Raw genomic sequence first — 13,358 nt, 5'->3', positions numbered from 1 at the left:
GCATTTGTTCCCCAATGGTAGTGCACTGACTGAACCTCCTGAGGGCTCCAACCCACAAGGTGCTGGGCACACCACAGTTTCCATCTGTAGATATATCTGTGCTTTTACATAAGAGAAGTGAGCCCAGACTGTAAGAGAAAGCTCCAAGACTCAACGGAATGAACAGGCTACATCCACACTGCTGGACAGGGTGGGCTGCATCCACACTGTGCAGCACATAACTCCCTGTGGCATAGCCCGACATCACAATGGAAATGGTTTGGTGTGGACCAAATTAGAGCCATGGAGTGAAATAAGCACTGCACAACACAGACATCAAGTACCCTGTCCTTGGGTTCATGGCCCCGCCCAGTATTGAGCAGCATAGATGCACACAGTTATATCCTATGTATTTTTCTAACTCTGCCAATATCAACTCCAAACAAATTTGTTTTTCTTAGCATGTAACCAGTATAAATCAGATTTACCACTAGAGGAGATGATGAAATTGTACAGTTTATTTCTTCATGGTCGATACCTTGCTGCGATTCAGTGCTCACAGAATTCAGTGGAAAGGTTTGGTTTTGGTCTGACTGAGCACTAAAAAACTGAATACATCATCACCTGATCCAGACTGACTGCACACCGATCCAGGTACCTTTTTGGTTTTGTTCTTTTCTTTTTCTTTTTTTTTTCCCCATCAGAAATAAAACACATTTGATATGCTACTTTTTATTTTCCAATATCAAGTATTCAAGAGTTTGTTTTGTAAACACATGTTTACAACAGATGCTGACAATAGATTTCATGAAACAATGTGTTACACAGCTTCGAAATTATTCTAAGCTCTGCTGAGAAATAAATATCAATTAAAAATCCCTAAAGTATGCAAAATAATGCATAAACCAATTAGTCTCTTTTTACCACAGCACAGCACCCACACACTCATACGGTCAGACATACTCTACAAATGTCCTTAATACTCTACACATTTGCTTAATAATGAGGTGGGTTTTTTCAATTAAAAAAAAAAAAGAACAGTTACAGGCAATGTGCCCACTCCATGCTCTTACCACGCTACTCAGATTATTTTCTTGCTGCTTAAATCATTTGGTAGAGGTATGCACTACAGCCAAGGGCAAAACTCCCATTTGTTCAAGTGGGGAATAGAGTAGGTCTGTTAGGAGGAAAGCCTTCACTGACACATGGATCACAGTGACTCCGCGTTTGTTTTTGTTGTTCTTTGTACAGAAACAGTTTTGAAGTATTTTATCCCACTTTTTGCATTGACATCTCCCTTCATGTTTTCAAAAGTACCTTTGTTAAAGAGGTAACATTTCTGAGGCGTACCAAATCATGCCATGTAGGATACACACGCCTCCTCTCAGTGAGCAGTCCAGGTATGGTAACATAAAAGAATTAACTTTCAGTTCCAAATAGAAAGGCAAAATGTTGTCTTAAAAAGTCAAACACCAAAAATCTGAGTTGTAAATCCTACCTTTCTTAAAAGTTGGCCAGATTTGGCTTTTTCCATTGCTGGAGCTAGAACTTGTTCCTATTCAACCCCCCTCTTTCTGATATTTCATGAAAGAACATTAATATCTCAGATCTAAATCCTCGATTTAATTCTAACTCTTACTAATGTTGCTTGGTTAAGGGGTGCCATCACTTCCTGTCATTCCTATAGAGTTTATTTTCAGTCTCTGCTTAATCAAAGCCACCAAAGAAAGTAACATTCTACATAAGGATGAATAAATCCTACAGGAGATTTGCCTGGTCTATATAAGTTCTACTTTAGCTGCTAGTGCTGGGCCAAATCCTCCCACCTGAAAGGACAGAAGACCGTGTCAGGAATTGGCTCACTAGTAACTATGAACACTGACTTCACTGGAGAAGCTCCAGACTTAAAGAACAAAAACACATCCTGTTGTATCATTTGCATGCCTTGAACGTGTCACTGAAGTCATAGTGAATACATCGTAGTAGCTATTCAGTAGCTGTTAGCACCATAATGTTGTTTAGCCTTTTGTCCAAAGATTATCAAGGTTGCTCTTCCTTGAGCTGAAAAATACCTTGAATGCCTTTTGTAGCCCTTCATGAATTCCACAGCTTTTCAGCTATTCTATATCAAGAATAAAATTCTATTACAGGATAACGTTGCGACAGCTAACTTGAAATAGAAAACACAAGGAAATGGAAAAGAGTGAAATGGAACATGAACAAATAAACATTTACTCCATTTTATAAAAATCAAAACCAAGCAAAGTTTGGAGCTATGAGGGCTGCTTCAAAAGTAATACCTCCTATTTTATTATATTGGTGTCAGAGGCTGATGGTGATTGGTACAGTAGCAGTTGAAACTTGCCACCAATATTCCATTACATGTGGTTGCCACGTGACAGATGGCAGCAGAGGGGCAGCCTGACAAAATGGCATCTGAAATGGAAGTGGATATGGAGCAATAGTGTGAAATTTTATTCCTTCATGTGGAAAAAATGGAACCGCTGACACTGATCAATGCTTGCTGAACATTTATGAAGACCAATCAATGGATAAGAACACAGTGTAGTTGTGGGTTGTACACTGTAGCCTTGCTGACCACCACGGTGGTTGTCTCTGCTGGTGCAGATTATTACGAGCATGGCATGAAGGCTCTTGCTCATCACTGATGAAATCGCATAACTAATGGTAGTGACATTTTGTATCTGCTGCAATTTCCATGCAGACAAATAGGAGGCATGACTTTTAGAGTGGCCTATGTACTTGGAACTTGCAGAGCTAGATCTGTGTTTGAATGGCTGGATTAAATTAAAGATGCTTATCTGAAGGACAGGACACTCATGAACTCTTACTAAAACTACAGGTATTAACTACATGTGGGTATGGATATTGGATATGAATCTCATTAGCTGTCATCCTTACTTTATGTTATACACTCTGTGGAAAGTATAGGGAAAATCTCCTTCCTGAGGACCAGGTATACTTTTAAAGCTTTGGCCACATAATAGCATGTATTAGTGTTAACAACATGTAGTGTACACATTAGTGTAACAAAATAAGGAAGAAGAATCATGTGAACTCTGGGCAAAACACGTCCCCACACTGAAGGCTCTCCATTTCAACTCAATGAAAATGTTTACATTTAACCTTGTTTCAATTATTAGACATTTTTTAAAAGTTACATAAGAAAAAGATAAATAAAAACCCTAATTCTATACCAAATAATTAATCTAGCACCGTGACATCAACTGTCCATCTTCTAAATGCTCTAAAGGATGAAAATATCTCAGAAATCAAGTCCAGCATGTGAAGAATCTGAAATGCATTACCATGGGTTAAATATACAACCAGCAAGCACTGTTCAAAGCTCTGCCAATTCAGACTGATGTAATTCTGTTTCTAGGTGTTTTAAACCCCTGGAAAATGGACACAGCTGGACGGCTTCAGCTGTGGGAACACAGATAGTACAGCATGACATTTCTTATGCTGTTATAAAAGAGAAGTTACTGTGAAAAAAGACAAAGATAAACTTCTTAAGGGAATATTTTGTCTTTGATCTACGAAAACAGTAGTACTAACTAGTGACTAGAGTATAAAAGCTAAACAAGCACTTTGTGTCACTTAGTTTACCTACACTTGTTAAAGCGTCAGCTTGTTAATGTCCAACATATGGACGGGCCCAGTTCTTCAGCCTTATTATTAGGCTGTTGACGATAAGAATCTCGCTCCAAAATAGTAGTAAGACACTTTGGACCAATTTATCGTCAGTTTTTTGTCAATATAACATGAAGAGCAGTGCTATTATATACACAGAAAGAGAAGTAAGGCAGCAAACATTCAGGCAATTTGGGAAGAACCTGCAAGAACAGTACAGAAGGTGCCAACCTCTCTCCTCAGTCATGCTCACCAGAGTTCCATAAAGCACTGAGGTCCAAATGTTATTCAAACCTCTAGATCCAAATCCTGTGGAAGGGCACAGTCCAAATCTACAGCATTACGAGTGATTTCATGGGCTTTAAGGTCAGAAATATGCCCTTATTTATTCTGTATACACACAAAATACCCAAATTTTCAGCCAAAAATTCATAAAATACATGAATGGTGTGTTTTATGAATTAAATATAGAATATATATTTGAGCAAGTCCACAAAATATTTTGAATGTGGAAACAACTGAGATGATCAGGCACCCACTATCTGTGGCTGGATGAGGTGACGTTGGATGCCATCAGCCAAGATGATGAGATGACTCTTGCTGGAACTAGACAACTACTGCCTGCTGCAGATGTGCTTGAAATGCCCTCTGCTTCTCTAAGCAGAATAGTAAAGTCCCTCACTATGCAATCACACTTTCATGCAGAATTAAGAATTCTAGCAAAAATTTTACAGTTTGTAATGCTAAGGATTGCTACATGGAGCTACATGGAACCACATGTCTTTTATTTTCAAAAAAGAAGAAAAAAAAGAAAGAAAAAAAGGCATTTCTCCATTGCCAGATATAGAAGTAGCCATAATGCCGTGGGGAAGTACTTGACTGCCTTTTTGTGTTCTTCCGGTCATGATCACTGAATCCATGGGTAAAAAATATCTTAGTGTGGAAATTACTCTGTTGGTAAAGGAACTTCTTTCTGAATGCACATGGAATTCAGTCCAGTGCCTATATACATGCATTACTTTTAAGTGCATCACTTAAGTATATAAATTTAGGCATGTATTTAAGTGCTTTGCTGGAGCAGAGCCATAATGAATGGCTATGCTATGAATTTATGAGTTATATTTTTTTAAAAGAGCAAACATACTTTCAAAAACACTACACTCAAGTGTTTCTGATTAATTTAAGGGCTTTCAAACTTGCATTTCTAACACCTACGAGGAGATCTGTACCTTTACCTCACTTAACTGCATGTTCTGAAGAACAGCAAATTATTACATGCATTTTTTAAGATACAGTGACTAGACAAAAAATCAGAAGCTTCCAATTAAATTGCATCAAAACATTTAATTTTTTTTATTTTATTTTTTTTTTTTTTTTTTGTAGCTTCTTACACTGTACTGAAAATATATAAAATGCTACCGGTTCCAAATTATACTGTATTTCATTCAGTACGCTTATGAGAAGAGAACTAAAAGAATGCAGGTCTTTGCCTAGCACTGGAAATACAGAGCATCACTCTCCAGTTATTGCAGTCATGACTACATCCACTGGATTCTATATGAACAACTCACTATGAACAAAGTGGTTCACGAGCCATGCTCATACACACCTGAGGCTATCATTTCTCCTTTTCTAACGTCTTCCTCAGTTTTGAGGAAAGAGAGAGAAATGAGAAGCCTTAGATAAGAAATGATGATCTGTTCAGTCATGTCTCTGCACTGGGACCACTTCTCTCATGTCCCTCATTCTGAACCAGGAATATCTTGAGCAAGAGGACACCGGGCTGTCCTTATGATATCAAGGATCTCTGGGGACTTGCAGTTAAAGTCTAGGTGTCATTGCTCCCTGTTCTCCCTGCCCGGTCAGCTGTAGGTAGAAGACTTCAGTATTCTACCAATAGCTCTGTGCGAATGAGCAGGAGGGCAGGACTCCTGCTTTATGTGTTCTTGTGTTTGCTGCTAACCATACTAGAGTGTTTGCAGGGAGAGTGGAGGATGGCTGAACTTACAACAACTTAACTCCAAATGACTTTGGAATTTTTATGGTCAGACGGTTTCATGACAGGAAAACACCACGATCACCCTTGCTGGATAATAAGTAAAGCTTTTCCTTTTTTAATCACACACCACACACTGATGGTGACTAAGATCTCTGCATACATCTTCTCTGGCAACTCTGCTTCCTTCTGCAATGGTAGCCTCAGAAAATAGTGCTTGCTCAGCAGATTTCAGTCCATATTTCTGTCACTGTTGACAAGGCTGGAATTGATTTCTCTGGTGAGTTACTGTTTTTACCCTGGGTGCCTTTATTGGCTTAGCTTAGACTGTTAGAGATTACTCATAACAAAGCCTCCTTCAGGACTAAATCAAAAGTTGGACAGAGGCTGCGTTTTCTTTCCCTCAGAGGATGTTGATTTAATTAAATGATTTGGTAGAAATACACTGACAAAATTATTTAGATTAAAAACTACTATTGAATAATTAGGTTTGTTTCAGTGAAGTATATAGCTTTGAAATGAAAATTAAGAAGCTACAAGAAAGTATGCGAACACAGCTTTTTGAGTATTTCTGAAATGCGTATCTTTCCTTCAATGTTCCAGTTTCCCAGACATTGAAAAATGCTTTTAGAAGCTGAGGTGTCAGGATTTCCTAAAAAACAGAAATTCTGACAAGCTCTGAATTCCCTTGCATTCAGCTCAGAAGCTGCAGCAGTTGCAGATGTGTCATTTACATCACCCTTATTCTTTGTGATCTGTGTTAGCTCCTGACAGTCCTACAAGCCTAAGCTGCTCTCACTCGATATTTGTATGGAAAAGACGTGCACACAAGGCATGAAATAGAGTAGATCAGTACAGATGATTCATCTCCAGCCTCTTTATCATATCATTTATGATTCCCTAAATGCTCTGTTTCTGAGATATTTGAAGATTGTCTTTTTTCACCTCATCCCATGCAGATTAAAATGGGTGAGTGATTAAAGTGGATGGGTGATGGGCTGCAATTACACTTCGTCCTACTACTCTGCCTCAAATTTTGTCATGACATGAATTTCTTGATGCAAGAAGCACTCAAGACTGTAGGAGGAGGAGACATTTCTATCATCTATTCTGATCTTCTATGTCAAAAAATAAATTGTACCCAGTACCTCTGAGACAAGGAAATGTATTCCTTGGGATGCGAAGTATAGAAGCTAAAATCCCAGGTGGCACAAACTGACTGCAGATATATCGTGCCCAGTAGCTGCACAAGACAAAAATAAAAAAATCTAAGGCTTGTATCCAAAAAGCTATTAGAATATACAGAAAAAACGGGAGGTGATTGTAACAATACTCCACTATGCTGTATTTTGCAGCCACAGAGAATGGAATTAATAACAAGTCACATAAATGGACTGAGACATTCTGAAATAAGCAGTCAACATTTCTAGCAGAGGAACCAAGCCAGTGGGTAAAGCCACATGCTGGTCAAAGAGAGACAAGAGATGACGGAAGGCAATTGGCAAAGGAGAAGCAAATCCAGATGCCAAAGAGAGTATTCCCTTTGATTTCAAGAGAAAGAGGATTTGTTTCCATATATGTTTAATTATCTTACAAATTGTAAATTAAAAATAGAACTAGAAAGAAAATCCTTTTTACATTCCCAAAGTTCTGCTTTCTCCTATTTGATTTCATGCAGGCTACACACCTAGCAAAGTCCAAGTCTGCCCATCACTGAGTTCTTCTAATGTCTCTTATTTCCTTAACTAGTAAGGCTTTCCCTGCAGGGCAAAATACAGCTTTGATTTGACTTGAAACTGTTCACTGCCCTTTGAGAAATCACTAGTACATTGTAAGAACGGCACTACAAAATCTCCAGAGCAATATAGGAGATGCTAAGAGCAGGAGAGAAAACACACCATAGTAATTTGGAATAAGTAAAGGCCACACCACATCTCATGGGTCTCTGCTTGCAGACAACTGATATTCTTAGCCCTTACCTGAGTGTGTTGAGGAGAGCCAACTCACCCTTTGTTCTCACAGAAAGTTTTAAACAAAGCTGAGGGAGGCTGGTTAGGTGTGGGACAAACCATACACCTGCAGCTTCCAGGGTGGTTCCAGCAGCCTGCCCCAAGGCAGGCAACAGGAGTGGCGGAACCAGGGCAGAAGCACCAGGGAGAAGCACCACAGTGGTGCCAGCAGTTGGGAGGAAGGCCTCATGCTGGGACAGCCCACATGCTCACAATCCACTTGAAGGTTTCTCCTCTACGTCTTGTGGAGAGATGTGCCACCCTGGCTCCAAACAGCCAGTAAGAAACAAAACAAGGCCATCAGGTCTCACCAAAGCTGAACTACACTGGCACACACTTCTGAAGCACAGCCAAGAACTTCCTATGAGCCACAGATGGTTTCTTCAGATTTTCTTTTTCAGGAAAACAAAAACAAAAGCAAAAACAAAAAAACAAAACAAAAAAAAAAAAAAAAGGATCTGGTGCTAATAAGGGCTACCCAGGTGACCTATATTATTACAGAAATACATCTGGTATGTGTAAAGGATTTCTACACCTTAATGTTATCACAGATTAATACTTAAGTGCTTTTTTTTACTCCAAGCGTTATAAGCTCCTAGCCTGTGTACTTTGTGAAGCATGACTGCTTCTTATCAAATGAAAGTTAATGCACTTTTTGACAGGACAAAGATATTGTGTCTCAGCATTTGCGAACATCACCTGATACATAACTTTCGTATGGCTTAACATGTTATTAACAGTACTTTAAATGTTATGTTCTTTTTTATTTTAACGATGTATGTCTGAAAATAGCCCCTTTCAAACTGAGTCGCAGTAATATCTTTAAAAGCAAACTTTAAACGTAATTTGCTGCACATACAATTATCCGAGTAAGTTGCATAGTTTAAACAAGTTTAGTTGTGCTTTGTAGCAGAACTCACAGTAATTACTCATCTCTTAAAAATATGATTTGCAGATGTGAAAGATGATACAATTAAGCATTTTTGTAACATCTAGACAGTAACAATATGAGTTTTTGTCACTCTTCCACTGACTTCTGCTGCTCATAGTACCTCACCCTTACACTGATATTAGATAGAGCATGGACATTTAATGGACACATCTGAAATAATTACAAACACAATTTTTAAAACTCCATTGTCAGGAAGGGAGAATTAAGAACTTGGGTTGGTTTGAGGTATCCAGCCCTCAGGAACACACTACGGTTGTTTGCATTAAGCTTTGTCGATTTTACCATGTGTTACATTTAGATTAAAAATAGAAGGCACAGGTGTTTTACAAGGCGCCATAATTAAGTCAACCAACAAAACTAAACATTACATTACCAAGCCAGGGGGCTATATTTCAGCAGTGACTTCTTCCAATGCATTTTCATTTGAGGAATTTATTGCTTCTGAAAAGGGGCCAGGGTATGTCTGTGCTATGCAGTTCATGCCCTGTGCCATACCAATGTCTCCTCGAGAACTGAAGGTAGGGCAGGATCTAGTCCGTGCATAGTTTTGTTGGAGTCCAGCTTGGCCAACCATCTCACTCACAGTGTTCACCGGCGAAGCCCTCCAGTGCTGTCTCTGTAGTTGCTCTTCTTTACACTTAATGGAGTACCAGGCCAGAAAAATAAAAAAGAATCCCACAAACTTGAGAGCAGCAGCCAACCCAAAATAGACAAAACGAAATGAGGTGACGTCGTATTCCCAGCAAGATCCTTGTACTCCACAATCCTGTTGCCAAAGCATGCATGTGGTATCAATAACAGCCCCAAAATAAATTGGAGTGGGAATGTAAGCTGAAATAAAAATAGCAACAGAATTAATACGTGTTAGCAAATAGAGGAAGACTTCCAAAGAAACTATGTATGTAAGCCAAACAGGTGTAGGTCAAGAAGTTCGGAGATTTCCACTCTATTCTTCCCACCACCAGTGCTTATACCACTTAAGGAACACCACATAAGTGACAGTGTTAAAGACAGCGCAGCTACACCTTACAGTAGCTACTGCTTCACTCTGTAGAGCTCAGCCAGCTCTTCATGAACTATACGCCCCACAGAGAAATTCCAGTGCTCACAGGAAATAAAATCAGCAGTAAATACATATATATATATATGTTTTTATATATATATATATATATATATATGTATGAGATGTTATCTCCACAGTGTTACTTGTTGAACATCCATTACCCATAAGATGGGAAAGAGCAGAGATTGCTGCTTTAGATTAAGGAGAAAAAGCCACCAAAAATTACAAAATGTTTCTCTTACCAAAGAAGGATGGAAGTGATAAGACCACTAGAGTTTCAATCTCTCTTTTGAAGATATCTTCCTCAGAAACAGAATTTAACATCTAAAACTGCCAGACCCTTAAATGCTCTGTATTCCCTGGAAATACGACACCTTTAAGATGAGTCAGAAAGAGCCTTCCTCAAAAAAAAAACTGTTGCCTTACTGACCAGATGCAGCCACTTGCGCTTTTCCTCTTGTTCTCTCTTAGAATAGTCATTGCTTGCTCTATTCACATTTGGTAGTAGCTGAACACCAGGACCAGATGGGATTTTAGGAGCTCAAGAGGATGAGCACCAGCATTTCATCTTTTCCAAGTAACTCCTGTTTCTGTCCTTGAATATGCAATATTATATGTGGCACAGGAGAAGGACTGAAGGCAGACACAATCCTGCTATGGACAATATTTAGAAGACCGAAATTGTTCTTACTGTGTCATCTAGCTGGATCAGGAAATTACCAGTTGTTGTCAGAAGAAAATAATATTTTGTCAAAAACTGAATCACGTCAGGTATTTTGACAAATCGTTTTTCTGGCAGGGTTTTTAAATAAAACTTGAAACTGTTCTAATACCTCTTTCTGGGACAAAAAATAACATTCCAGAAGGTCAATAATAAATATAAATATTTTAAATACATTATCAGTTACAACATTTTCAGAAGCTATTAACTTTAAGTTCCTAGTGCAATTAGTCAGGCCATTAGTAGCATATTTATGGAATTTTAGTACTTTGATGTTACATTTAAGGCAAACATCACAAACCTTTTGGAAACCTTATGGTTTCTGTGAAAGCTTATTAGCTACACAACTTACCAAGAGTTCGTAATAGAACAAACTGCATTCCTAGTGCAAAGGGCCGTTCCCCATCTTCCACAGACCTAGTAGACAAAAAGAAAAATCCGTTAAGAAATAGTCAGCAGCAGATAGTCATTGTGGACTGCTCTCACTTTACATCCTGGCTTTTTATTTTCTGAGCGATAATAAATCTTTGTCAAAATCCAAACAGTCTATCTAAGCATTCTCCCATTTCAACATAAGCAATACAAGATTCAGATATATTAGAGAAATGAGTTGGGTCACAAATCTTGGACCAACGTGCTGTGCATCGTATGTGGTTTGGGATGGTTGGCATCACTGTTACACAGACTAAGGGGAGGGAGGCATTATCATCTGTGATGAACATTACAAAATTCTGCTGAATATTTCCCTTATGTATCTCACAAGAATGAAGTTCTCTGCAGTACTAATGTTCACTGGTTGCAGTTTACCTTTTCATAACTGCAGTATAGTGACAACGTGTTATTATTGTTCTCATTGTGCAGCTGGAAAAGTCAGAGAAGGAATACAGTCCGAGTTATCAAAATGACAGTGGAATATCAAGATGGTATGTTTTCATTTGTTCTCTCTCTATATGGTCTAGAAATCGTTGGACATTCCTTGCTTCCCAAAGTGCATTATCCTGTGAATATTATAAACGCTTCTGATACAGACACTGGTGACAGCACAGCAAAAATACATCATATTTCCTATATCATAGCTCCTACCTGAGTGTCACTATGATCGCTGACGGCTGGGCACAAGCTGTTATGAGGGTCACTATGAAGAGAAATATCAGGAATGGAATAAGTGTGTTGCAGGTTCGATCGCACTTCCCAGAAACAGCATAGCCATTCTCGTTCAGGTAGGTTTTGACGATGACCAGCCGGAGCTGACTGCGCTGACCCACTGTCGGTGGGGTGATAACCTGGCGGCTTTGGACACAGGCACATTCCGTGTAATTTCTTACCTGGGAAGAGAGGAAACGGGAAACAGAACATTTCCACATGAAAACTCGTGTGAGAAAGATGTGGTATGTCCTATGTAACCTTCTCAGCAGGCATCAAATACTGCTTCCCAATCAGGATTCTTCTGCCTCCAGCATCATGAGCCCAGCCACAGTCAAAATTACCACACACAGAACCTAGAAACTTTCAGCTGAGTGTGGAGTGTGGTTATAGATGAGATGTGAACAAGAATGAAAACAGAGAATAAGATGAACAGAGAGAGCTAAATGGTGAGACTAAAAGACATGAGGGATTCTTAGATGGACAAAAACTAGCATGAAGAGACTGTGCAATAAACTGGCTTTTCAGAGGCAAAGGATACTGTGATCTGAGCCATACAAGGAAAAGCTAGGTCAAAAATAGCCTCCCATTAGAATCATAGAATCACCAAGGTTGGAAAAGACCTAAAAGATCATCCAGTCCAACTGTTCACCTATTACCAATAGCTCCCACTAAACCATGTCCCTCAATACAACATCCAGTCATCCCAGGGTTGGTGACTCCACCACCTCCTTGGGCAGTCCATTCCAGTGCCTCACCACCCATTTTGAGAAGTAATATTTCCTAATGTCCAGTTTGAATCTCCCCTGCCGTAGCTTGAAACCATTCCCTCTAGTCCTATCACAAATGACAAAAGAGAAGAGGCCGACCCCCAGCTCACTACAACCTCCCTTCAGGAAGTTATAGAGGGCAATAAGGTCTCCCCTGAGCCTCCTCTTCTCCAAGCTGAACATTCCCAGCTCCTTCAGCCTCTCCTCATATGGCCTATGCTCCAGACCCCTCCTTTGAACATGTTCCTGAGCCTCAATGTCTTTCTTGCAGTGAGGGGCCCAAAGAGTTTTCTAACGGCAAAAGGCTGTATGGTCAGTGAGAATATTCCAGTGGTAGGGAAACAGATCAGGGCACATGTAATGTTAGAGGCTTTGATTTTTATGGTCATATTCATAAATGTAGAACCACATATGCACAAAATCTGCATTACAAGACCATCTTAATATTTAAGCACTCAGACATTGGGAAATAACCAAATTAGGGCTGCCTGTCAACTTTAATTTATACTCCTATTCACGGTTGTATTATGGCATTGCCTTTTTTTTATTTATTTTTTTTTTTCCATGGGATTTAGCTGAACATCCTAATGAGAATTTATCCAGTATTTTACTCCACTTTTGCAAAATATGATCCCTCCTCACACTGACGATACTCATATGTGCCTCATATTTCACTGTTGATTTTTTAAATCAAATTCATCATTATAGCTTAACGTTTTCAAAATGGTGTAATTTATCTTCAAAACAGCCAAGATGAGGCACTGATTGTGTTATCTCTATTTTGTAGCTAAGTAACTGAAACAGACAAAAAGCTTCAGAAAGGTGAGTGGTAAATTTAAGGCAACCAAGATCCCTTTTTTTCAGAATATTTTTCCTTATATACAACTTAGCGTTTCCTAAACACAACTTTTTCTGCCTTCAGATAAAGATTTAGGCACTCAGAGCTTCTGTAGAAGACACTTCTTGTTACTGCTCGTGTTGATCATCTAGAATACAAAGAATAAAAAATTAATGGGATAAGTTTGGTCTAAGTGACTCGCCAAGTATCACTTAGGAATGAAAACAGTAAAA

At 39.0% G+C, this 13,358-nt stretch overlaps 1 protein-coding gene across 3 annotated transcripts in view; it reads right to left on the bottom strand.

Annotated features, from left to right (window-relative positions):
* Positions 1-4,957: 4,957 nt before the first annotated feature.
* Positions 4,958-13,358, bottom strand: part of SLCO5A1 (solute carrier organic anion transporter family member 5A1) — a 66,039-nt gene continuing 57,638 nt past the window's right edge. For 2 of the 3 annotated variants that reach the window (XM_085537340.1, XM_085537341.1), the window contains exons 8-10: positions 11,458-11,699; positions 10,727-10,791; positions 4,958-9,421 (exon numbers count right to left, since the gene is read on the bottom strand). In XM_085537340.1, the coding sequence (XP_085393466.1) occupies positions 8,976-9,421; positions 10,727-10,791; positions 11,458-11,699 (753 nt within the window). In that variant the 3' untranslated portion in view covers positions 4,958-8,975. Of the gene's footprint in view, positions 9,422-9,895; positions 10,013-10,726; positions 10,792-11,457; positions 11,700-13,358 lie in introns of all 3 variants that reach the window. The other variant, XR_014942519.1, reaches the window with a different exon arrangement.

Source organism: Coturnix japonica, chromosome 2 (assembly GCF_054131305.1).
Source record: "Coturnix japonica strain WE chromosome 2, WE-NBRP24, whole genome shotgun sequence".
Lineage (NCBI taxonomy): Eukaryota > Metazoa > Chordata > Aves > Galliformes > Phasianidae > Coturnix > Coturnix japonica.
The sequence above is the reverse complement of the archived record's forward strand: the minus strand, read 5'-3'. Positions and strand labels throughout refer to the sequence as shown.